The sequence below is a fragment of the Paroedura picta genome, chromosome 7, assembly GCF_049243985.1.
Source record: "Paroedura picta isolate Pp20150507F chromosome 7, Ppicta_v3.0, whole genome shotgun sequence".
NCBI classification, from domain to species: Eukaryota; Metazoa; Chordata; class Lepidosauria; order Squamata; family Gekkonidae; genus Paroedura; species Paroedura picta.
In genome coordinates this window covers 5,399,834-5,425,550 of record NC_135375.1, presented here as the reverse complement: position 1 = coordinate 5,425,550, position 25,717 = coordinate 5,399,834, and the positions used below count along the sequence as shown (strand labels likewise).

The 25,717-nt window shown below is 58.4% G+C and overlaps 1 protein-coding gene across 2 annotated transcripts; it reads right to left on the bottom strand.

Moving 5' to 3' along the window:
• Positions 1 to 3,111: 3,111 nt before the first annotated feature.
• On the bottom strand, positions 3,112 to 24,427 carry TESK1 (testis associated actin remodelling kinase 1). Of its 2 annotated transcripts, none has more exons than XM_077346647.1 (10): positions 23,495 to 24,427; positions 13,789 to 13,910; positions 12,447 to 12,495; positions 12,156 to 12,302; positions 11,933 to 12,015; positions 9,516 to 9,606; positions 9,264 to 9,347; positions 6,379 to 6,468; positions 5,494 to 5,635; positions 3,112 to 4,955 (listed from the first exon to the last, which is right to left on the bottom strand). In XM_077346647.1, the coding sequence occupies exons 1-10, from the start codon at positions 23,726 to 23,728 to the stop codon at positions 4,015 to 4,017; spliced, it is 1,983 nt and encodes a 660-aa protein (XP_077202762.1). In that variant the 5' UTR covers positions 23,729 to 24,427; the 3' UTR covers positions 3,112 to 4,014. The 2 variants fall into 2 exon arrangements, with proteins under 2 accessions (XP_077202762.1, XP_077202763.1); XM_077346648.1 differs by having other exon boundaries at positions 13,789 to 14,073; positions 23,495 to 23,632.
• Between the last annotated feature and the right edge of the window lie 1,290 nt (positions 24,428 to 25,717).

Here is a 25,717-nt window from a genome sequence, read left to right as displayed (position 1 = left end):
CTGGAATGCTGTCAGCACCACTAGCTTTATTGTTGCTCAGACTTCCTAAGACCCATTTGACATCACATTCTAGGATGTCTGGCTCCTGGTCAGTAGAATCATAGAATCATAGAGTTGGAAGGGGCCATACAGGCCATCTAGTCCAACCCCCTGCTCAACTCAGGATTAGCCCTAAGCATCCTAAAGCATCCAAGAAAAGTGTGTATCCAACCTTTGCTTGAAGACTACCAGTGCATTGCTGGGGGCAGGCAGGAGCCATATTTGTGCAATGGAGTGCAGATGTCTTCCACCTACTCACCCCCACTGGAGATATGAAGCCATTAAAAGACAATCACAGAATCATAGAGTGGGAAGGGGCCATACAGGCCATCTAGTCCAATCCCCTGCTCAACGCAGAATCAGCCCTAAGCATCCTAAAGCACACACACACGTGCGCTGCGCGGCCGAAATAGCGCATGCGCGGCACTTTCGCACATGCGCGCACCTGCGAAAGTGCCGCGCACGCACGATTTCGGCCGCGCAGCGTGCATGTGCGCATGTGCAGCCTGGCCGCTCATGCGCGCTGCGCGGGCGGGGCAGTTGCCCTGCCGGTCCCCAGCCGGAAAAAGGTTGGGGACCACTGCTCTAGAAGACTCCTGCGAGTCCCTTAGACTGCAAGGCGAACAAACCGGTCCGTCCTAGAGGAGATCAGCCTGACTGCTCCTTAGAAGGCCAGATCCTGAAGATGAAACTCATGAGAAGAAAAGACTCCCTGGAGAAGAGCCTAATGCTGGGAGCAATTGAGGGCAAAAGAAGAAGGGGACGACAGAGAATGAAGTGGCTGGATGGAGTCACGGAAGCAGTCGGTGCAAACTTAAATGGACTCCGAGGAATGGTAGGACAGGAAGGCCTGGAGGATCATTGTCCATGGGGTCGCGATGGGTCGGACATGACTTCGCACCTAACAACAACAACAAACCAACTCTTCTTCTTCTTAAGTAATATCAGGGCTTTCCCAGCCTCCCCTCCCTCACAGGGTGTCTGTTGTGGGGAGAGGAAGGGAAAGTGATTGGAAGCCACTTTGAGACTCCTTTGGGTGGAGAAAAGTGGCATATAACAACCAACTGTAATATCAGGGCTCTCTCAGTCTCCCCTCCCTCACAGGGTGTGTGTTGTGGGGAGACTAAAGGGAAGGTCAATGGAAGCCGTTCGGAGACTCCTTTGGGTAGAGAAAAGCGACTTTTGCCGTACTCTCATTTGTTTAAAGCCCGACCCGGGGTGTCCCAGAGGCATATTAGTCTGGAAAGGATTTAAAAAGCTGTGAGGGTGCTGCTTTTTCATTTCTAAATTATTGTTCTCCAGTGTCTATAATGTGTCCTGCTGTTTTTGTGTCACTCCTGTTTTGTTTAATGCCTGTTGCAGGCTGTTCCAGCTTTTATCCCATCCCTTGAGATTACCATATTGCAAACAAGGAGAACCCCTCAGGTAGCTTCTCCTCCAGCTGCTTCCCTTGCTTTCACTGCCTCTCTGATCCCAGAGGCCAATCCCTTGCTTCCGTGACTGGGAATGTCCTGTGCGCTTCCTCATCTGTCCTCCCCATCTGCCTCACAGGGCTTGCCCACTTGGAGTCCATTGTCGCCCCCCCACAGGATCATCACCACATCCCTGTGCCCCCCAGCTCCCTGGGCAGCCCTTGGGATTCATCCTGGTAGCGGCCCCCTTGCAACCTCGTTCCCCCCACTACTGGGGCAGGGAAGGAAGGCTCAAGAGTACCATCAGCAGGACTTTTCCTACCCTCCCCTTGGGTGGGTGTCAAGGTTTGTCTCTTTGCGCTTCACACAGATGGCACTGAGCCAACCACGTAATGATCATGTTTTTTCCTAGAGAATTAATTGCTTTCCGAAGCTCCATAGACCTCTCTGGGGGGTGAGTTCATAGTTTGGGTTAATCTTTCGCCATATTAATTTATTACTTCAAGAAGGACGTAGATAAAATTGAAAGGGTACAGAGGAGAGCGACGAAGATGATCTGGGGCCAAGGGACCAAGCCCTAAGAAGATAGGTTGAGGGACTTGGGAATGTTCAGCCTGGAGAAAAGGAGGTTGAGAGGGGACATGATAGCCCTCTTTAAGTATTTGAAAGGCTCTCACTTGGAGGAGGGCAGGAGGATGTTTCTGTTGGCTGCAGAGGAGAGGACACGCAGTAATGGGTTTAAACTACAAGTACAACGATATAGGCTAGATATCAGTAAAAAATTTTTCACAGTCAGAGTAGTTCAGCAGTGGAATAGGCTGCCTAAGGAGGTGGTGAGCTCCCCCTCACTGGCAGTCTTCAAGCAAAGGCTGGATACACACTTTTCTTGGATGCTTTAGGATGCTTAGGGCTAATTCTGCGTTGAGCAGGGGGTGGGACTAGATGGCCTGTATGGACCCTTCCAACTCTGACCCTGCTCAGCTTCCAAGGTCCGACAAGAGGGGGGCCGGCCAGGTCGATTGGAGAGGGTGCCACTGGATTCGATTCTAGCTGGGGAGGCCTGGTGTGCTGGAGGGGCTCTCACCAAGAGCAGCCCTTTGCTGTATCAGTCAGCTGGAGGTCCCCTGAAGCCTGCTCTAAGAGCCAAAACTTTCCCACAGTCTTTGCTGGCATCTCCCTGAGGGGAGGGAGGAGGCAGACGGAGACACCCAAGGCTGCCCTCTGCTGAATCAGACCCCCACCTAGGAAATAAGCCGTTACCAGGACCGCAGGAATCCTGGCATCCCTAAAGCCAGGAGGGGGCTTCTTCCAGCTTGGTGTTGTGGTTGGGAGCGTGGACTTCTAATCTGGCTAACTGGGCTTAATTCCCGCTCTCCCACATGCAGCCAGCTGGGTGACCTTGGGCTCATCACAAGACTGATAAAGCTCTTCTGACCAGCAGGAATATCTGGGCTCTCTCAGCCTCATCCACTTTACAGGGTGTCTGTTGCAGGGAGAGGAAGGGAAGGCAACTGTAAGTTATTTTGAGAAAAGTGGCATATTAAAAACCAACTCTTGTTCTTCTTCCTGTACAACCCCCTTCCCCCCAGTTCGTAGGCCGACTTCAGGCAGAGGGGCCAAGGGCATTCCAGCTGAGCCACAAAATAACCAGCCCGGCACCCAGAGGACACGTCAGGTTTTATTTCTTCAACACTTTAAATAAGCAGTATATATTAAGTCGCCTTTCCCATCCTTGAAAATGCACCTGTGTTCTCTACCAGTGCACAGAATATCAGGGGAGGGGGCTGAGCCCCACCCAGAATTGCTTTGTTCACACTTATTGCATGTGGGAGGGGGGAGCGTGGGGCTTCATGTGTTGGTAACCCCCCCTGGGACATGCAGACTTTCCTGCCAAGAGCCCCCTGCCCCCCACCCCCATTCTGCAGAAGCAACTTTCCGGGGATTCCCCCCTCCCAGACCTTGGATCCTGCAACAGCTCACAGCACCCCGAAGCCCCTTCTGTGTCCCCCTTAAAAAACATGGGGCCAACTCCAAGCAATGGTGACGGAGTCCCCACCACCCCTCCAGTGTCCAGGGGCCCCCAGCCAGCCATCTCTGGCTCAGCCAGGTGAGGAAGATCGTTTTGGGAGGCACTGGGCTGTGGGGACAGAACCCAGGGGCCCGACAGAAAGTCTCCCCGTCCCACATGGGAGCCACAGGATGTGTGTGTGTGCACAAACGTGTGCAAGATTCCCAGCCCTCTTATTGCACTTCCGGCAAGGATTTTGGGGGATGCCACCCCCCCATCTGACAGCACCATTCAAGCTGGTACCCAGAGGTTGCACAGCCCCCTCCCCAGTAAGGCCCAGCGGTACCTGCACAGACCCCCCTCCCCGTTTTCCAAACCCAGAACAGGCCCAGCTTGGCTGCAGCAAGAGCCGCCATCTTGGGCCCACTGCTGCTTCCTGGAGGCTGCTGAAGAGGCCTGGGGGGGGCAGGGAGGCCTGCATGGGGGTCCAGCAGAGGCTGGCCGCCTCCCCCTGCCCTGTGGGTTAATCCTGTGGCCCTCTCCCTCGGTCCACCATCAGGACTGGGCTTCCGGCAACTTCCGGCTGGGCCCAGGGCCCTTCAGGTGCTGCCGTGGGAGCCGGTCTGGGCACAGCAGGCTCTTGGCCTCGCAGCCCAGGTTCTGGTATCGAGGGGTGCTGGCGGCTGGCCGGCGGCAGACGGAGGCGAAGCTGAAGCTGAAGGGCCCGAGGCAGCAGGCGGGGCAGGCCAAGACCTCCTCCTGCTCCGCCACGCAGGCCCCGGAGGGGTCGCTCAGGGCCAGCGCTGCCCCCGCGTGCTCCGGCTGCACCCCGTCCACCGTGGGGGGCACACTCAGCTCAGAGAGTGCCCCCCCACCCCAGGCATGGGCCTTGCTGTTGTTGTTCAGGAGGAGCCCATTGGGGGGCCACGGCCGGACGCCAGACACGGCCGTGCTGATGAAGCTGCCGTTGGCCACGGGTGGGGTGGGGCCGGCCGGGCTGTCCAGGCTGCAGCCCGTGTGCTCGTGGGCCGTGGAGGACGTGGATTCAAGGCGGCTGCAGTCCAGGGCCAGGAGGCAGTTGCTGCGGGGCTGCGCCTGTCCCCGTCGAGGCAGCTCCGGAGAAGCGGGCAGCGAGCGGCACTTGCGTCCGTGGGCAACGGGCTCCGAGAAGTCGCACTGAGCCTCCACTGCAGGCTCCGGCGTGACGGGCGTGCCCGGCGGGAAAGGCGAGGGCGGCGGGAGGTCAAAGGTCAAGGATATCAAAGACTTGCTGGGTGTGTCAAAGAGCTTGATCCGGCCCCCCTGGAGGTCCTGGCGGTGGGAGAAGGGGTTGACCCGCTGCGGGGTGTCCTGGGCACGGGGCAGGCAGGGCGATCCGGGCGGGAACATGTCCGACTGGCTGCGGGAGAGGCGCTGGTCTGGCGGCAGGAGCTGCTGGGCAGGCAAGCTGGAAGGAGGCCGGGGGGTCGCAGGCTCCAGGACAGCGGTGGCTTGGCCTGTGGGGGGGGGGGAGGGAGAGAGAGGCGAGGGGCTCGTGTTAAACCGGACCCTGACGGGTGTTGTGTGACCGCGAGGCTGAGGTCAGGGCCAGTGGCTAGCAATACCACCTCATTCAGGGGAGGTGGGTCACGAGCAAGGAACTCCAGAAAGCTCCTGCCCCCGAGGAACCTCCACTCATTCCAACTCTTTCCCCCCCTCCGGAAATACCGGACCCTGATATGTCGCACCCAACGAAGTGACGGGCAGTAGATTCGGGACAGATCAAAGGAGCTCCTTCTTTTCACGACTAAGATGAGGGATTCCAGCCAGAGGACCCAGGAATGGCTGCATGCACAGAGGGCGTCAGAATGGCCGAGCCAAGGTCCATCAGCGGCTCCTAGCCACAGTGACTAAAGGGAACCTCCACAGTCAGAGGCAGTCAACTTCCGAATCCCTGATCCCAGAGGCCCCACTGGGAAAGGGCTCAGGGGACCACTGGTCGAAGCCAGCAGTGCTGTCCTGGAGGCCCCCCTCAAGCTGAGCAGGAGATGGTACCATTTGGGGTGGCCAGAGGGCTCCCGGAGCTGCTGGGCCCTTCGCTCTGGAGGGCGGGGTCCCCTGCTCTGCGCTGCTCCTCCAGGATGGCTTCCAGGCGGTGCGTGATCTCCAGGAAGGAGGGCCGGACAGCGGGGTCCATCTGCGGGTGGGGGGGGGGAGAAGAGCGAGCAACCTTAGCGGTGCCCACAGGAGCCGGGTCTGTTCCCGGGGGCGAAGGGGCTCCCAAGCCCACAACCACTCCACTTGGCTTGGGGCCATATCTCTATCTCCCGGAAGGAGCAGGGCCAAGGGGGGAGGAGGAGGAGGAGGTTTCAAGGAATGAGAGCTGCACCCAGAGAGGGAGAACTAAGGGACCCCACCCCCCGAGGCAGGGAGGGGGGGGTCAGGGTGCAGAGGCCTGAGCAAGGAGCGAGGCTCAAGAGGGCAGCAGAGAGAGGCCAATGGGGGCAGATTTCTGGACACTCTGGATCCCTCTCACTGAGCGTTCGTCCATGGACCTCCCCAAGCATCGCTGCTCTGGAGCGCCCACCCCCACCCCCACCCCCAGACAGCAGAGAAGCTGGATGGGAAGAGTCACGACAGACTCCAAAATTAAGCAGGGGGGGCTTTATGCCTCCAGAGCACCAGGAAGGCCCATCTCCCTCTGCAGCTGCGGGCTGCTTCAGAGGGGCCGGCTCGCTTAACACAGAAGGCACCAGAAGGCCACTGCTGCCAGCCCTCTCCCAGCTGGCTGGAACCACGGTTCACACAGCTAAGCCCTGCAGTGGTGCCCAAGAGCCCCAGGCATAAAGTCCTGCTGGAAGGGGTCCGGGGAGGGGGGGGGAGGTGGCCTCCTGTGTTGCAAAGCAAGCACCCATGCACCCAAAGCGAAAAGGGACTCACGCTGCAGCAATGGAAAGCCAACTGCAGAAAGGGCGCCGGGCAGTCGACTCCTACCAGGGTGCAGAAGGCAGCCACGTCCAGTCCAAAATCCTGCAGCCGGCAAGAGAAACAGCAAGTTGAGGGGGGAGGGGAGAAGTGCAAAGGGTCTGTGAGAAGAAGAAGAGCTGGTTCTTAGATGCTTTTCTCTACCCGAAGGAGTCTTTAAAGGGGCTTCCAATCCCCTTCCCTTCCTCTCACTACAACAGTCACCCTGTGAGGAAGGGGAGGCTGAGAGAGCCCTGAGATTACTGAAGGAGAAGTTGGTTCTTAGATGCCCCTTTTCTCTACCCAAAAGAGTCTCAAAGTAGTTTCCAATCGCCTTCCCTTCCGCTCCCCCAACAGGCACCCTGTGAGGTGGGTGAGGCTGAGAGAGCCCTGATATTCCTGCTTGGTCAGAACAGCTTTATCAGTGCTGTGGCAACCCAAGGTCACCCAGCTGGCTGCATGTGGGGTGGTGTCTGCATGTGGGGTGGTGCCTCCGTGGTGTCTGTCACTCAATTATGGGTGTTTGCGTGCAGTAAACAACGAAATAAGAGTTTGGATTGCAGAACCAGTTTAAGACCAACAAAGTTTATTTAATTTTGTGCATAAACGTTAGTGACCACGACAACCACATGAAGGCTTATTCCCAGAACTAAGCAAGCTTTGTCAGTCTTAAAGGTGCCCCTGCTGGACTCGAACTGGGTACCTCAGGCCCACAGGGCAGCCGGTCTGGAAGGCAGGACCTGAAACCAAGCTCCATCTTGAGTGCTACACAGGAAGCGGCCTCACGCTGACTTCCATCATCAGTCCCCTGAAGCCAGTTTTGTGGACTCAGAAGATGAGCAAGTCCTCTGCAGGTGAGCCAAATGAAGCCAAGCCCTGTAAAGCTGGCGGCACACCTGAGCCAGGCATGTCTCCTCCCATAACCTGTCCCTCTCTGCAATGCACAATGTGGCCACAAGGGGGCAGTCCCTTCACAGCAGAAGCAGGTTAAATTGGCCATCTCCTTGCTGGTCCGCCAGCTGGCCAGACGATCCACCTTATGCTGGCCTGGAAAGGCCATTCTCCCAGTTGTGAAAAGAAGTAATTAAAAGACACTTGTTGCTAGAAGAATCCCAGGTTCACCCGCCTCCCCAGGTTCTCTGGTGTCAGGCAAGCCTCTCCTCACAGCGTGAGGGCATCTGCAGCAAGCCCATCCCACCCCGCCTTCAAGGGGCCGCACACAGCCCCACCGTCCTTATCCCATCGGCACCAAAACAACCCTGAGGGTCCATGAGGCTGGGAGGGGAGTCACCCAAGGGAGCTTCCTGGCTGAGTGAGCTCTGAACGCAGGCCCCTCGGCTCAGAGGCTGACTCTTTAACCACCGCACTACACTGGCTCTCAGAACCCCCGAGAGGCTCCGGGGCCTGTCACCAGTCACTCTGGAAGCACCAGCACTCCCTGCCCAGCCTCAATGGTGCCCTAGGTGCCAACCTACTATCAAGAAGAAGGAAGACTGCAGGAAGGAGGCCCTGGCACACTGCCAAGCCAGGCAAGTAGGCAGCAGCTGCAGTACCACCTGACAAGACAGGAACCCTTGGTGTGTGCGTGCCGACACACACACACACACACAAACACACACACAAACACAGCTAGGAGGAGGCAGGGACTCCGGGAGGATTCGCCCACCATGCCCCTCTCTCAGCCTTCAGGTGTATTAATCAGAAGCACCGACATTAGGGAGGGAGTGTGGCCCAGTGGGAGAGCCCCTGCTTGGCCTACAGAAGGCCCCAGGTTGGTGCTGAGGGTGAGAGTGGCAGCTGCCTGCCTAAGCAGACAATACTGGCCTCGTTGGGTCCAGGGTCGGATTCAGCAGGAAGCCGCTTTGTAGGTGTTCATGAGAATGAGCCACGTCTGCAGAGCCATGAGCAGAGTTCAGGCAGGAGGGACCAGCTACAGGGAGGAGGGGGCAGACGGACTCCCCCCTGCTCTCCCCCTGCTCTCTCATTTGCTCATGCCATGCCTGGATCCTCCAGCTGCGCCAGATCCTGCACACTGTCTGGATGAGTGCAAGGCCCACTCCACGTGGCCGTGGTGCCTCCACAGTGCCACTGGGTAGACGAGGGCTCCCCCCACACACATTGCCTGTTGGGTTCGAGAGGGCATCTAAACTGTCCCTGTCTAAGGAGAACCAATCTGCTCTGATTTGTTCCTGACAGCCAGCTAGGCCTCCTCTCTCCAGCCTCCCAGGCTCAGGTGTCAATCAAGCAGGCGGACTCAGGAGCCAGCAGCAGCAGCATCCTCTCTGCTGGGCAAGTGTGGCCCTTGGGCCTCCTTGGCGGGGGGGAGGGGGGTCTGAGCCACAGTTGCTCTCCTTCCTCTCCTGGCAAATGTAATTAAGAGTCTGCCCAGTTCTCCAGGGGAGTGATTGGAGGGGACCGATCTGCCCTGCGAGGGGATCTCTGGGGGCCAGAGAAGGAGGGAGAGGGAGGAGCCCCGCCCCTCCCCCCCCCCCCGCCATCCACAGCAGCTCAGCCAGGTAGGATGGGGCTGAGCAACAGAGCTGGCCCCCCAGCCCCAGAGAAGCCAGAGGTGTCTCTGTGAGTTTCCTTGGCCAGCTTGGCTACAGCCAAGGGTGAGCTGCACCTGTGTGGTGTCCTCAGGGCCCCCTGTCCACGGGGCCCCCTCTCTTCCCCTTGAGACTCACCCAGCATCACAGGCTCTGTGCCCGGGGAGGCCTGCAAGGGCCAGGATCACGTGCGTCCCACACAGTCCCGTGGGGTGGGTCATGGCACAACTCAGCATGCCGGGACCCGGCCCGAGCTCCCTGCACAGGAGGCTGCCTGGCTGAGGCAGGGGTCTGTGGCCTGGGCTGGGGTCTTACCTCTGTGCGAGGCAGGTAGTCGGGGTCTGCCGGCACCCGGGCAAGGATCTCACAGAGGATGATGCCGTAGGCAAAGATGTCAGCCTGGGCGGGTGGAGGGAGAAGGCAGTGAGAGCGCCCCCCACTGGGAGAGCCGGCTAGAAGAGAGCAGCTCTTGACACCCCCCCCACCCACCCACCCACCCCCCCGCACCCTCTCACCGTTGGCCAGGCCCAAATCTTGCACCCGCCCCCCCAGAGAGCCCCCTATTACCTTCTCATTGTACAGTTCCCCACGCAGAACCTCGGGGGCCATCCAGTAGGGGGAACCCACCACAGCCAGGGGCTCCTTCTCACCACCCTCACTGGGGAGACACAGAAACATCCGTGAGGGGCTGCCACGGGGGAGGGGCTGCTACGAGAGGGAAGGCCAGGTGGCTGGGGGATCGGGATGGGGTGGGGGCAGAAATGCATTTCACTCTGGATGCCCGGGCGGCAAACCTTCCGCTGAAAGACAACATCCCTCTGAATGCCCCAAGGCTTCCGAAATGCTTCCCAGACCAGAGACCATGAGATGGCCTGTTTACACCCCTGGCAGTGACCCCCAGCAGGGAAGCCAGCCGTGGGGGATTAGAATGCTAGGAAGGCTCTTCTTGGACCCACAAGAGGGAGGACAAAAGCCCTGGGGAAGGAGCGGGACGGCTCCAAGGACAGATTCCATCGTAGAGGAAAGAACTCTCCTGTCTGGTCACAGAATCGGAAGGGGCCGCCCGGGTCGTCTAGTCCAACCCCCTGCAGAATGCAGGCAATTCATGACCTGGCCACCCACAGTGACCCCAATTCCATGCCCAGATTAGGGTTGTGGGCTTCGGCCGCCAAAGTGGCCCTTCCAGCACCAAGCAGCCAGCGGGGGGAGGGGTGGTGCCGGTGGCAGGGCGTCAGTTGGCGCATGCATGCAGGGACAGAGCTCTGCACCTGTGTCCGTGTGCTGACTGATGCGCTGGCGCTGCCCCCCACACCACAGTGCTGGCTGCTTTGGGCTGGAACAGCCGCTTCGGTGGCCGAAGCGCACAACCTTAGCCCAGATGATGCCCCCCCCCAATAATCAGAATTACCCCCAAAAAACCCAGTCTAGGCTAAAGGAAATTTGCCTTCTGACCCCAAACTGGAGATCAGCATTTCCCTGGGCATGCATGGAAGGGCCACATGGAAGGGCTCAGACACAATCCCTCCTGCCCACCACTCACCATCTGCCCAAGTTCACACAATCCGCATTTCTGTCAGATGGCTCTCCAGCCTCTGCTTAAAAATTTCCAAAGAAGGTGACCCCAGAACCTCCCGTGGAAACCTGTTCAACTGAGGAACCGTTCTCACTGTCAGGAACTTCTTCCGGATGTTTAGCTGAAAATTCTTTTGAATTAATTTCAACCCATTGGTTCTGGTCCAACCCTCTGGGGCAACTGAAAACAACTCTGTTCCATCTGCTATATGGCAGCCCCTCAAATTCTTGATGGTGATCATATCACCTCTCTCCAGACAAAACAGATCAAGCTCCCTCAACCTTTCTTCCTACGTCTTGGTCTCCAAGCCCCTCCCCATCTTTGTTGCCCTCCTCTGGACACGCTCCAGTTTCTCTACATCTTTCTTCAACTGGGGTGCCCAAAACTCAACACAGTACTCCAAATGAGGTCATACCAGAGCAAAGAGAAACGTCACGTCATGCAATCTGGACAGTATACTTAATTTGATGCACCTCAAAATCCCATTTGCCTTTTTAGCCGCCGAGTCACACTGCTGCCTCGTGTTCAATGTATGGTCTACTAAGACTCCTAGATCCTACTGCCCCAACAGGTCTCCCCTGTGCTATAATGATGCATTTGATTCTTCCTACCTAAATGCAGATCTTTACATTTTTCACTATTGAAGTTGTTTTAGCCCAGTTTTCCAGCCTGTCAAGATCATCCTGTATCCTGATTCTGTCTTCTGCTGTGTTTTCTACCCCTCCCAGTTTAGTGTCATCTGCAGATTTAGTATCATCTGCTGATGGAAGTCATTGCCATGAGGCTGCAGGCCTGGACAAAGACTCCAAGGTAATGGGCAGCTTTCAAAACTCAGTAACATCTCAGTTAAAAATCCTGACTCAGAATAAGATCCGCTAGGGCATGTATAGAGTGAGGGACATCTGGGAACTGTTGTTCAATCTGTTCCTGTGCTAAGTGTATGTGTGTGGAAATTGCTTTTTTAAATTAACGCTTTTATGATTTTTGATGCTGGTTGTTGTTCTCTGCACCACATAGACTTCCACTATTCAAACATGATATTTACAATGGGTATCAGGAGAAGGGCGGAGGGAGTCAATGAGTCTGGTCTAGTGGAGAAAGTGGTTTATAAATATAAATAAATAAATCGGCAAGCTGATCTCCCAGTGGTGCAGAAATGCTGTGAACAGTCCATGTGGTTAGCCAGGCCTGGGCTGTGGGGGAAGGCCTTGGAATGGCAAAACACAGGAGGGAAACTGCCAGCCCTGCTCCTCGCAGGGTGTAACTATCACTAAAGAGGGAGAGAAAAACCCATGGAGGGCCAGGAAAGCTGGGGGGAAAGCATGCTGCTAGCCAGAGGCTTGAACGGTCCTGAGAGGGCAGGGCAGGGCAGGGCAGGGCTTGTGGTCCAGGCAGGGGCTTCAAGACTTACCAGTAGGTGGGGATCTTCTCAGCCAGGCCAAAGTCCCCCACAACAGCTGTGTAGCCGTTGTCATCACATTTCACCAGGCAATTCTGGGAGGAGTGGGAAGAAGAAAACACATCATGAGGCCTCTCCAGCCACAGAGCGGCCTTGCAGGAGTTGCAGTAGCAGGTGGCGGGCAGGCTGGGGCAGGGGCAGGAGCACAGGAGGAAAGGCGTCCCAAGCAGCCTACCTTGGAGGTGAGGTCACGGTGGAAGATGCCCTTGCTGTGGAGGTAGCGCAGGCCCCGGGCAATGTCCAGAGCCAGCTTGCCTCGCACAGGCCAGGGCAGAGGGATGGCGCTGTCCAGCAGCTGCTCCAAATTCCCACCATTGATGTACTGGAAGGAGACAGGCCACAAAGGGGGTCTTTAGGCACAGTACCCACAGGCACCCCAGGCACCCCAGGAACCCCAGGAACCCCAGCCACCGCTCCCCCCTCCAACTCTTCCTCCCCATGGCCCGTGCCCAGGCGCATCTCTCACCTCTGTCAGGGCATGCAGCTGGCCCTGGTGCACGCAGACACCCATGAACCTGGGGCAGAAGGAGAGCAAAGAGGTTGGGGGTCAGGCTCAGGACTTGCCCCAGGAAGAGACAATGTGGCAAAATGCGCCATACTCCAGACCCCCAGGGACCATGTCTGCAGTCCTCTGCGGAGGGACCTCCCCTTCCCTGACCGGGGCAGGGCGGGGGGATGACAAGAAGGCCTGAGATCTCAGCAGGGCCTCTGGAACACACCACGGCTAGGCAGGGGAGTCCGGAGAAAGAGGGAGCAAAAGGCTCCAGGTTCATTAGTCTGGAGCTTCCCTCATTGTTTGGTGCTCTGCTTTCTCTAGGTAGGTTAGCAGACGAGTCAGCCCTGGGGATACTTTGCTTGCAACCATGGTGCTGATGTGATGCATAAATAATGCTGGGAAATTCTACAACACAGAGAGGCCCAAAAAGACACAAAAGGGAAGCTGCTCATGTTTAAGTGAGCCAGAGCGCTGACTTCTGATCTCGCGAGTCGGGTTTGATTCCCCATTCCTCCCTCACATGCCCCCAGCCAGGTGACCTTGGGCTCGCCACAGCACTGATAAAGCTGTTCTGACCAAGCAGGAATATCAGGGCTCTCTCAGCCTCACCCACCCCACAGGGTGTCTGTTGTGGGGAGAGGAATGGGAAGGCGACTGTAAGCCGCTTTGAGCCTCCTTCGCGGAGAGAAAAGTGGCCTATAAGAAGAACCAGCCCTTCTTCTTATAGGCTGCTTTTCTCTCCGCAAAGGAGGCTCAAAGCGGCTTACAGTCGCCTTCCCTTTCCTCTTCTTCTTCTTCTGAATCTGCCCAAGGGAGAAATGAAATAGCCTCTTTAAGTATTTGAAAGGTTGTCACTTGGAGGAGGGCAGGATGCTGTTTCTGCTGGCTGCAGAGGAGAGGACACGCAGTAATGGGTTTAAACTTCAAGTACAACGATATAGGCTAGATATCAGGAAAAAGTTTTTCACAGTCAGAGTAGTTCAGCAGTGGAATAGGCTGCCTAAGGAGGTGGTGAGCTCCCCCTCACTGGCAGTCTTCAAGCAAAGGCTGGATACACACTTTTCTTGGATGCTTTAGGATGCTTAGGGTTAATCCTGCGTTGAGCAGGGGGTTGGACTAGATGGCCTGTATGGCCCCTTCCAACTCTATGATTCTATGATTCTATGAAATTTGCTAGGGGATTGGGGATCAGACTGGCAGGGAGGAGACGGGAAGTTGTCTTTAAACAGAGCTACTGGGGTCGCCTCTCTCTCCCTCCAGCCTGGCAGGCTGCCGGCCCCTGCTGCCCCGAGGCCTCCCCCCCCCCACTCACCGGAGGATGTTGGGGTGTGAGAGGCGGTTCATGAGCTGCACCTCCCGCAACATGTTGCCTCTGTTGCTCATCAGCTTGTTCATCTTCAGCACCATGATCTGGCCGGACTGCCGGTGCCGCACCTGCGGGGAAGGACAGCAGCGTGTCAGGAGGGCACCCCCACCCTCCAGGGCTGCCTGCGCCCGTGTGGCATTTCTCCCTTGGCAGAAGATCTTCCTCTCAGTTGAAGCTCAGAACACCTTTAGAGCTGGATTCCTCCATTCTCTCACCACCAGCACCACAACCCTGTGAGGTAAACAAGACTGAGAGTTTGGGACAGGCCCAAAGATGGCACGAGAGCTTCCATGGTAGATATGAAGATCTTGCATTCTTCGGGTAGGAATCCTTTGGGGATCCTGGGTTCCCAGGAGGTACTCCTGGCCTCGACCAGGGCCGGGGCCTTTTCAGTCCTGGCCCCCACCTGGTGGAATGAGCTCCTGGAAGAGCTGCGGGCCCCGTGGGAGCTGCCTGGGTTCCACAGGGCCTGCAAGACAGAGCTCTTCCGCCAGGCCTTTGGTTGAGGCTGGGCTGATCACCCGGCTAATAAGATTGGGTCTCTCCCTGCCCTTGTGGCATCTGGAACCCAGCTCTATAGCAGCACTGCCGGGAACGGAGAAGTTGAGAATCTGGCTCAAGTTAGGGGGTTGTGGTGCCTGCCGTCTTGCTATTTGCACTGGAATAACTGGATTGTATTTGTACTGTATCTTATTGGAGACAGAGCATCTTGTTTATTTCATTTTATTTTAATTAGATTTTTATACCGCCCTTCCATACGGCTCAGGGTTATTCTGGGGCTTCCCCCCCCCCCACTGTGTGTCCTCCAGGTGCAGGAAGGGGCTTTCAAGGCCCATGGGCAGCAAAGGCCATCTGCTCTCACCTTCTTTTCTCCCTCTCCCCCCAAGTCCGGACCCTGCTTAGCTTCCAAGATCCAAAGAGAGCAAGAGAGGCATCTGGAGAGTGAACTACCTGGGGCCGGTTCTGTTGAGTCCAGTGCCCTGCTGAGCCCACCCACCCAGGGGCCTCTTTCCTGGAAGCAGACAGGCCATGGGGCAAGGAGCGCACTCAGGAAGGGTTGGAGGGCCGCACAAGGGAGCCTGCCCCTCTCTGGTTCTGCTGCCTCAGTCTGCATCTGCAGAAGAAATTCCACAGGCAGGTTCCTGGCTCTCGGGGGGAGCTGTTCACCCCAGCAGGGGAGGGAGGGTGCAGCCCACGGCCTTGGAGCCTGGGCCACACGGGCCCTCTGGCCAGCCCCCCGCCCCCCCAGCAGCAGCTGCTGTTGCCTCTGCCCCCCTCCTCAGCCATTCCTGGCGGCTCTGCATTCCTGGGCCCTGCAGTCAGCTCTCTGCTCTTTCCCTTTTTAGTCAATGCAGCTGCAGGGCCTCTGACCCTGGCCAGGGAGACAGGGATGGGGCGGGGGCAGGGGGGGCTGAGAAAAATAAAAGGGATGGGAAACCCTTCTCCCCACTCCAGCTCCTTCAGTGGGCATCACTGGGAGGGGGACCCTGCTTCAGGCAGGGCGCTCCAGGTGAGAACTGTGCAGAAGTTCCCCAGCTCAGCCCCCCTCCTGGAATAGGAGGGGTGGCTAAGGCCCAGCAGGAGCCCCACCCTCAGCCCAAAAAGCCCAGATGGGTGGTGCCAAGTTGCAGATCACTCTGCACGCGCTCAAGCCATGGGGTCCTTTGCTACATCTTCCAAATCTGAGATCTGGTTCTGACAGCAGACCCCAGGGCTGTGGGAGGGCTCAGGGTCCAGGCCCTGCCCCGCTCCAGAGTGAGTCTGCCAGTGGCCAGGGGGGCTGGGGGAGCTGCTGCAGGGCTGGCTCTTGCTCAGGGGACTGGGGAGGCAGGCTAGGTGGCACTCCACCCACCCACTGGGGGTGCGCGCCAGGCACCCTCTGCTAGCCCAGCTGCTCCATATCACCCATCGGAGGGAGGGAGGGAGGGAAAAGAGGGAGAGAGAAGCCCAAAATCCCATTAGCCTTTTTAGCCCCTAAAACACACTGCTGATGCCTGTTCAGAGTATAGTCTACTAAAAGACCCAGATCTTTTTGACATGTCCCAAGACAAGTCTCACGCATTTGATTTTTTGTACCAAAATGCAGAACGTTACATTTTTCACTGTAGAAATTCATTTTATTTATTTTAGCCCACTTTTCCAGCCTGTCATGATCATTTTGTATTCTGATTCTGTGTGTTTGCAAGTTTAGTCTGACATGACTTTAGGATGCTTAGGGCTGATCCTGCGTTGAGCAGGGGGTTGGACTACATGGCCTGTATGGCCCCTTCCCACTCTAGGATTCTATGATTCTATGACTTTTTCTTGAGAAAGCTATGCTGACTCTTCGTAATTACAGCCATCCGCTCTAGCTGCTCAGGGACCAAAGATTTGATGACTTGTTCTAAAATTTTGCTAGCCTGGGGGAGGAGCTCTGGCAGGCCAAGGTCCCCATCGAAGCCAGTCCAGCCCAGCCTCTCCCATCATCCCGTGCCTGAACCTTTTGCCCGTGTCACCTCCCAGCCGCTCGCCTGCAACTGCCTCCATGCTGCCCAGGGTGGCTGGTGATTAATGAGGCTGGCCACACATCCAGTGCAGGCAGATGTTCAACAGGTCATACACTGCCAGGGGAGGCAAGGATGGTCACAAACAGGAATAGCTTTAAGGGGCAGACTCACAGAGCAGAGGTCCATCAATGGCTCTCATGACATCCGCAGGAGCACTGAAAAGGAGAGCAGTCCAAACAAGGTTCTAGCCCTCATTGAGCCATAAGGAAAACTTTAAATAGGCTCTCTATTTAACTTTAAATAGGCTTTCTAAATAAAGACGAAAACACTGCAGGAGCTTTAAGAAGCCTAATTGGATGAACAGAGAACTTCAAGAGGAACTAAGAAAGAAAAGGGAAATGTTCAGGAAATGGAGGGAAGGACAGAGCTCTAAAGAAGAGTACCTACAGGTTACTAGGCACTGTAGATCAAGCATCAGAAAGGCCAAAGCTGAGAGTGAGCTAAGATTGGCCAGGGAGGTCCACTGTAACAAGAAAAGCCCATTGTAACAAGAAAACGTTATTCTGATCTTCAAAAAAGGGAGGAAGGATGACCCAGGAAACTACAGACCAGTGAGTCTGACCTCTGTTGTGGGGAAGATAATGGATCAGATATTAAAGGGAGCAATCTGCAAACATCTGGAGGACAATTTAGTGATCCAAGGAAGTCAGCATGGATTTGTCTCCAACAGGTCCTGCCAGACCAACCTGGTTTCCTTTTTTGACCAAGTAACAGGTATGCTGGATCGTGGAAATACTGTTGATGTCATTTACTTGGATTTTAGTAAAGCTTTTGCCAAGGTTCCCCATGATGTTCTGATGGATAAATTGAAGGACTGCAATCTGGATTTTCAGATAGTTAGGTGGATAGGGAATTGGTTAGAGAACCGCACTCAAAGAGTTGTTGTCAATGGTGTTTCATCAGACTGGAGAGAGGTGAGTAGCAGGGTACCTCAGGGCTCGGTGCTCGGCCCGGTACTTTTTAACATATTTATTAATGATCTAGATGAGGGGGTGGAGGGACTACTCATCAAGTTTGCAGATGACACCAAATTTGGAGGACTGGCAAATACTCCGGAAGATAGAGACAGAGTTCAACGAGATCTGAACACAATGGAAAAATGGGCAAATGAGATGCAATTTACTAAAGATAAGTGTAAAGTTCTGCATCTGGGTCAGAAAAATGAAAAGCATGCCTACTGGCTGGGGGATACGCTTCTAGGTAACACTGTGTGTGAACGAGACCTTGGGGTACTTGTGGATTGTAAACTAAACATGAGCAGGCAGTGTGATGCAGCGGTAAAAAAGGCAAATGCCATTTTGGGCTGTAACAACAGGGGCATCACATCAAAATCACAAGATGTCATAGTCCCATTGTATACGGCACTGGTCAGACCACACCTGGAGTACTGTGTGCAGTTCTGGAGGCCTCACTTCAAGAAGGACATAGATAAAATTGAAAGGGTACAGAGGAGTATTTGAAAAGTTGTCATTTGGAGGAGGGCAGGATGCTGTTCCCATTGGCTGCAGAGGAAAGGACACGCAGTAATGTGTTTAAACTACAAGTACAACGATATAGGCTAAATATCAGGAAAAAGTTTTCCACAGTCAGAGTAGTCCAGCAGTGGAATAGGCTGCCTAAGGAGGTGGTGAGCTCCCCCTCATTGGCAGTCTTCAAGCAAAGGTTGGATACACACTTTTCTTGGATGCTTTAGGATGCTTAGGGCTGATCCTGCGTTGAGCAGGGGGTTGGACTAGATGGCCTGTATGGCCCCTTCCCACTCTATGATTCTGTGATTCTCTTTTAATGGCTTCATATCTCCAGTGGGGGTGAGTAGGTGGAAGACATCTGCACTCCATTGCACAAATATGGCTCCTGCCTGCCCCCAGCAATGCACTGAGATTTCTCACCTGGATAAGAGCAAGGAGATCCTGCAAAAAGTCACTGAGGCCCATCCAAGCACTGCTGGTGGGAGATCAGTGCCAGAGAAGAGGCTTCTCCAGAGGACTCCCCCACCCCCCGCAAGGTCAGCTGCCGCGGGACGGGGGAGGGGGGAGACACACACTCTGCACGGCTGGTCAACAATGAAGTGCTACGTTCCAAACACAGAACTTGTCCAAAGCATCTGCTGACCCCCTCCAGAAGGTGGCCTGCTATTTATGTGCTAAGACCCTATCAGAGACCATATTTACTGACCAGCCATCTTTCTCTCGCTTATCTTCCCACATCCTACGTACTCCCCAGCCAGAGGCATGCCACAGCAGCCCACACTCTACAGGTGATGTGATGGACCTGGGGTGCAGAGACGACGCCTTGGAGTAGGCCAAAAGTGAGTTCACCCACGACAGGTAAAGCCCCTAATGGATCTCCTTAGCGCAGGACATTTTGCCCACACAATCTGCCTGAGTTCACAGAATCAGCCCCTCCGTCAAAAGGCTCTCCAGCCTCTGCTTAAAAACTTCCAAAGGTGGAGAACCCACCGCCTCCCAAGGAAGCCTGTTCCACTGAGGAACTGTCAGGAACTTCTTCTGGATGTTTAACCAAACATTCTCTTGAATTAATTTTAACCCATTGGTTCTGGTCCAGCCCCTGGGGCAACAGAAAACAACTCTGCTCCATCATCTCTATGCCAGCTCTTCAAGTACTTGAATATGATTATCCGATCCCCTCTCAGTCGCCTTCTCTCCAGGCTAAACAGACCAAGCCCCCTCAATCTTTCTTCCTACGTCTTGGTCTCCAAACCCCTCACTATCTTCGTAGCCCTCCTCTGGACCCGCTCCAGTTTCTCTGCATCCTTCTTCAATTCCATGGGGCGCCTGGGGCGCCTAAGAGACAGACGGGCCCTTCCTCCAGTAATGACCCTGAGAAGACTTGGCCCCGTGCCTCCTGCCCTCTGTCCTGCCCTTTTGTCCATGAAACAACCCTGTGAGAGAGGCTCGGAGGAACAAGAGAGTGAGTCACCAACCCCAGGCCAGCCCTCACTTGCTTGAAGGCAGAGGGGGACTTTGGCCCAGTCCTGGAGGCACTGTCTGCACACAAAGGATTGGCATCTGGTCTAGGCCTCGGGCCCCCGCTGCACCTCCTAGCAGATCTCCCTCGCTAAGAGCTGCCGGGGAACTGCCCACTGGCCCCGGGAGCCCAAAGCCCCAGCAAGCGGCACTCAGGAGGGGCACAGGTTGGAGTCCGGCTGGTTCCGCAGCAGCAAACCCACACGCAATGAGGCCCCCTAAGAGACAAGCCTGACTATCGCAGCTGGCCCCCAAGAACAGCCTCCCACAAAAACTACAATTCCCATGGCTCCTTGAGGGGAGGCAAATTACCTCTCCTCCTGCAGCGCCTTCTGGCAGGCCAGTCTCCCTGCTGGGCAGAAGCAGCCGCAGGGCAGGGGGGAAGCCAGCACACCAGGAGGCAAACATCAACTGGGCGACCGGGAGATCGCCCGCTAGCCCTGCCCTGCCCTTGGGCTCTCCCACGTGCCAAGAATGCCGCCCGAGTGCCAAAGGCCAAGAGAGCCTTTTATGGCCGCCACGGCCTCCGCCTCCCCTCCCCTCCCCTCCCTCTGCAGCTCCCTCCCCCCCCCCCCCGCGCCACCCCAGCGATGTTGCGTGGAGCACAAGAATTCCGCCACAAAGTGCCAAAGTCTCCCAGTGACACCACCTCCCACCTCCACCCATCAGAGGGCTAACCCCCACCCCCCACCCCACCCTGCTCCCGGATCCTTCCGCACCAGCCTCAGCTCTGAGGGTCATCACACGCCATGGGCTACAATATGCACATTTCCTTGCACAGAAAATATATAGAATTCAATGGTGGGCTTCTCCTTTAGAGACCAGGTTCAAGAGGGGCCAGCAGACACCTCCCCACAGGCCAGGAAATCCCAAAGAAGGCCAAGGGGGAGCCAGCAGGGGCAGGTTTGCACAAGTGGGGAGTGGTGGGAAAAGCTGCGAAATCCCGGTCTGAGCACACCACTACTTTAGGACAGGCTGCGACAGGGACGGGACACAGTAGTCTGTCTGCAGCCGTAGGGAAGAGTCCCAGCGCCCCAGGAAGACCTGGGGGTCACCGCACCCCTTTCTTCTGCCCTATTCCCAAGCAGGACAGTGACGGCTGAGTTTGAGGGAGGACAGAGGGGCCTGGCAGGACCGCTTCCTGGAGGGCCAGGGCTGGTGGTGGGGTGGAGCAGGGGGGTTCTGTAGCCCCTCTGAACCCCTGCCATCCTCCTCGTGGGACAGAAGTACTCCTGTTCAAAGCAGCCACCTGCCCCTCCCCCCCACACCAATGCTCAGGTAAGGGGGGAGGGGACAGGCTCAGGAGCAGCCGCTCAGTCCTCCCCCTGCACTCAGCCCAGCTCCCACCCTATGTGCCCAACCCCTCCACTAGATTACTACTACTACTACTACTAGGCTTCAAAGCAGGCCCCCCCGCCCCTCACCGCTGAAGCCTCCCCAGCCCGCCCCCCTCTCCTGCGAGTCCCCGGCTTCAGCACGGCCCTTGGAGCAGGCCTGCCATGGCAGACCCACTGCGAAGGCCATGCCAAAGCCTCCCCTGCCATCCTCACTCCCCCGTGAGTCCCTGGGTGGGACAAAGCCTCCCGTCGGCATCCGGCCACCTGCCTCCCCCCCCCCCGTCCCCATGGAAGCCTTCCCCCCAGCCCTCTGCCCGGGGGTCTCAGAGCGTGCTTAGAGGAAAAAACCTTCCCCGGCCGCCCCCCTCCCCAGACTTCCCCCAGCTTCCGTGTGGGCCTCTGAGCTGCGAGGCCCGCATGCAAGGCTCCGCCGGCTGGGTGCCTACCTGGCAGGGGTATGTGGGGGGGGGTGGGCGGGTCAGGAGGCGTGCCGTCCGGGGCCAAGGGGCCGATCGTTGGCCCCCCATCCCGGACTGAGCCCACCCCTACACCCCTCAGCCTTTTATTTATATTGCGGAACACAGTTTACAGATTATTATTGTTGTTGTTGTTGTTGTTAATTTCCTGCCGCCCCTGGAACCAGCTCATGGCAGGGTACAATTGTCCATAATAAAACTTCAATAAAACCCCGTTAAAACACACTAGGACGTAAGCCAAGCCTTAATCCCCTCAGCAATATCTAACAGAGGAAGTGGGAAGGGGGTCACAGGTGACACATAGCCAAGCCCAGTCAGAAGAAGGGGGCCAATCACTACAGCATCCTAGGAAATCCCCCCCCACGCACCCTCTTGTGCCCCAAGGCCTTGGCACTGCCCAAACCAGCAGGGAGGGAGGAGGAAGACTCCGGAGGCAGAGCACTGACTGGAGTTGGGGCCTTCCTGCTGGTGCCTGAGATGGGGAGCGTGGCTTCTCAGGAACTCCTGGGGGTCTCAGAGGGGCTCCTGGACTCCAATCTGGCCCCTCTGCTGCAGTCCCACAGCCGAAACTACCCAGGAACTGTGGGTGAGGGGGCTTCCCAAACCTGCCACACCTTCATGCAGGAAGCTGCCTCATTCTGAATGAGATCCTCAGGGCATCCAGCGCAGTCTTGCCTCCTCAGGCCGGCAGCTGCTCTCCAGGGTCTCAGGCAGAGGAAAGGCCTTTCCCCTCCCCTCCTGTCTGGTCCTTTAAACCAGAGATGCTGCCTGGGATTGAACCAGGGCCCTTTTGCCTGCAAAACTGAGGCTCTGCCACTGACCCCTCCCCAGGGCCTTAGTCTGAGGTCTACCCCCCCTCCTTCTAACCGGAGATGCTGCCAGGGATGAAACCAAGGCCTCCTGTCTGCCATGCAGAGGCTCAGCCCAAGAGCTTCTCCCCACACCTGAGCTGCCAAGGGGGAAGAAGGGTGCTGGCCCTCCTTTTCTTCTCTCACCCTCCGCTGGCCCCCAGGCACAAAGGGAGCCCTCCTAGCTCCCTCCTCCTTTGCCCCAGGCGACAAGCACCCAGCCACGGAGAGAAGTTCCACGGACACCTGCACAGGAGCTGAGCCCATGCACACCACCCCACACCGTGCCCCGTCCGACTGACCCTGGGAGCGGCAGGCACCGTTCAAGGGGAGGGGGGGGCAGAAAAGTCCCAAGACAGCTCCTGCAGGCCCTTCAGCCCCCGCCCCGCCCCCCACCCTGCCCTGCCCAACCTGCCAGAGCAAGACGGGGCAAACCCAGCACGATGTCCACAATGCCCCTAATACCTTCGAGGGGCAAACAGTTGGGGCGGGGGGGGGGGGAGAGGACAGTAGCCAGACTGTCACCTGGGAGGTGTCCCTTATCCCGCTCCAGCACAGACACCCTACGCCCACCATGGGGGCCAGGAGAACTGGCAACCCTATGCCGGAGCCCTCAGGAGGCGCACAAGCCACACACACCCCCCCCCCCCCCCGCAGAGGCAACAGCCCCAAAGCCCCATAGCCGGCTACTGTCAAGGTGCAATCCCAGCATGCCTTGCTCTGCCACTGGGACGCGGTCCAGGTCAGGGGTCCAGGCTGGGGGGGGGAGGGCCTAGGAGGAGCCAGCCAGCCCCTCCCCCCATGCCAGGCCAGGCTGGGAGGGCACCCCCCTCATGGGGCACCAGACACCCACACCCCGCCAGACCTTCCAAGGCTCCCTTCGCAGACTCAGAAGCCCGCCCCACAGGCACTCAAAGCACCCCTCAGCCCCCCCTGTGAGCTGTCCGGGGGGCAACACGGAGGCTCAGGAATGCTGCCCTGCCTACAGCACCCCACCCCCCGCTCCGTGGCTCCCTCCTCCTCCCCCCAAGGGGCTGCAGGGGGATTAGGGCCGCTAGACCAGCCCCGGCTCGGGGAGCTCAAGAGGGGCCAGAGGCCGGCGCACCGGCCGGCGGCAGAATCGCGGGAGGCCAGGCGGCTCCCCTCTGCCCGTCCCGGGGCCGACTCCTCGAGCCAGGGCCCCAGAGGCAGCCAGGCAGCCAGGCAGGCAGGCAGGGCGGCCAGAGGCCGGACACACGCGCGGCAGGCAGGACGGCGACCGGCTCCAGCCGGGCTGCGCACCACGGAAGGCCGCCAGGGAGGCCGAGGCAGGCCCAGGCTCCCGCTAGCCTGCCGCGCACGGCCCCCCGCGGAGCCCAGCAGGGACTGACGGACGGGGCCGGGAGAGGAGAGGAGAGGAGGGCGCGCCTGTGCCCCGGGGAAGGCAGGGGACGCGAGGGCCGCCGCCGCCGCGCTCACCTTGAAGACCTCGGAGAAGAAGCCGGCGCCGATCTTCTCGCAGTAGAAGTCGTCGATGCGCGCCAGGGTGGAGACGGCGCTGCGCAGCGCCCGGTACGAGGAGGGCCGCAGCCGCCCGCCGCCCGGCCAGCCCCCCGCCACGGCCGCCTCCGCCTCCGCCTCCTCCAGCCGCAGCGACAGGCCGGCCCGCCGCGGGACCCCCGACGCCGAAGCCGCCGCCTTGTCCCGCTCCATCGCCCCCGCCGCCCGCCCGCCGCGGCCCTGCCTTCACATGGCGCCCCCGGCCCGCCCCCCGGGCCGGGAAGGGAGGGCGCGCAGGCCGCCCAGCGGGAGCCGGGGCCAGGGGCTGGGCAGGACCGGACCTGGCCGGCCCGGGCGGCGCGCCCCAGGGGCCCCTTTCGCGGCGAGGGCGCCGCGGGCCTCTGCGGGCGCCGGTGGCGGTGGCGGGGCTCGCGGGGGCTCTCGCCTGCTCTGCGGCCGGCCGAGCGGAGCGGAGGGACCGGCGGAGGCGGAGCCGGCCGGGGCGGGGCGAGTCTGGCCTTAACTCCTTCCTCGCCCGCCGGAGCCAGCCCCGGCGGGGACCCGGGCGCGCCAAGGCCGACGGCGACGTCCCCCCCCCCCGCCCCAGCCCCAGCCCGCGGCTCGCGGGGCCGAGACTCGACCGGGACGCCGCGTCGCAGCCTCTCCGGGACCCTGGAAAGGCCTCCCGAGGAGGCGGCGCCAAGTGCTTGCCGAGGCCGGGGCCGGGGCCTCCGAGGAGCGCAGGGCAGGGCCGGGCCGGGGGCGCTTTCCCCAGGGGCTCCTGAAGCCCAGCCGCCTCCTGCCGCCTCGGGCCCCGGGCCTGCTCCTCTTCGCTGGGCCACAGGCGTCCGCTTGACGCCTGCCCGAGAGAGGAGCCCTGCCAGCCGCTTCTTGTTCTTCTTCGGTCGGAAGGAAGGAAGGAAGGAAGGAAGGAAGGAAGGAAGGAAGGAAGGAAGGAAGGAAGGAAGGCTGCATTTGTGGGTCGATGTCTGTGCGACCCCTTCGGAGTAGTCCTGTGGCCCTGGGAGCGGTAGCATGTCCAGAAATGGGTATGCATGGAATATTCCGCAGTTTCCTGTTTGCCCTTCGAAGCCTTGTCTAACACCAACTGTGAATAAATAAATGCCCTGGGGACATTTCGCCTCCTTTTCCCTTGACAGCAGCCACCTAGCCTATGTGAGGGGGCTGGTAGGGTGCAGGGTGCAGGGCGCAGGGTGCAGGGCGCAGCAAGAAGTGGCCTCGGGGCTGCAAGGAAAGCACAGCCAAGGAGGGCTGGCGTTTTTCTTACCCAAGCTGCCTGTCCCTGAGGCACGGCCTGCCAAGTGCTGGCCCCAGACAAGGACAAGCCCTGCCTCATACCCTGCACCAGCCACAGACACAAAGCAACTGACCTCTTCTCTCGCACAGGTGGAGGTGTGCCAGGTGGGGCGGGGGGAGGCTGCTGCAGCCGGAGGGACTGGCCCTGGCTTTTGAGGCCCAGGCACAAGGCCCCTTGTGGCCCCTGATTCGGGCTGCTGGGCCGACCGCAGCCTCACACAGAGAAAAAGGGAGTTCCGCTCAGTCCCTGTTTGCCCCACGTGCAAAGCCCTGTGCTGGTTGCCCAGCTGCTTCCAGCTGCATCTCCACTGCCAGCTCAGGTGGCCCAGGGGGGTCTTGGCAGCAGCCTTTCCCCACTCCTGCCCAGATGCAGCTGAGTCTGCAGGCTGCAGGGAATGGGGGGCACCTCAGAGGGATCATCATTGCTGGGTGAGAGCTCTCTGGGCCCACGGATCTTGCCCACATCTCTACAAGGAGTGGTTCAAGTAGACTGGCTGACGTGCCTCCTTCCTCGATGCCTCGATGCCTTTTCTCGCCACAGGGGACCCAAAGCGGCTTCTGTCCTTCTCTCCTTCCCCGTTTTACCTGCACAACAACCCTGCACCAAAGTGACTGACCAAAGGCGACCCAGCAAGAGTCAGGATTCAAACCAGCAGTCCCGCAGACCCTCGTGTGACGCTCTGAACCCTGGGAAGGGGGTGACCAAAGAGCCCTCTCTGGTGCCCCTCTCTCGGGGGTGGGGGGGGGAGGCAGCAACCCTTCCTCTGCCTCTGAGCAACAGGCAGAAGCCCAGTGGGCTGCAGTGGGGCCCTGCGGTTCTCCCCAGCTCCTCCAGCCCATGGGGGTGGGGGGGCTGACCCCAGGGAGGACTTCCGGCCACAGGGG

Excerpts from the sequence above, each read along its gene's own strand:
- TESK1 (XM_077346647.1), bottom strand. The coding sequence starts at position 23,728 with ATGGAGCGGGACAAGGCGGCGGCTTCGGCGTCGGGGGTCCCGCGGCGG. Across the intron at positions 12,303-12,446 it reads AGCTGCATGCCCTGACAGAG|TACATCAATGGTGGGAATTT; the intron begins GTGAGAGATGCG and ends GTCTCCTTCCAG. Across the intron at positions 9,607-11,932 it reads GAGAAGATCCCCACCTACTG|TGAGGGTGGTGAGAAGGAGC; the intron begins GTAAGTCTTGAA and ends GTGTCTCCCCAG.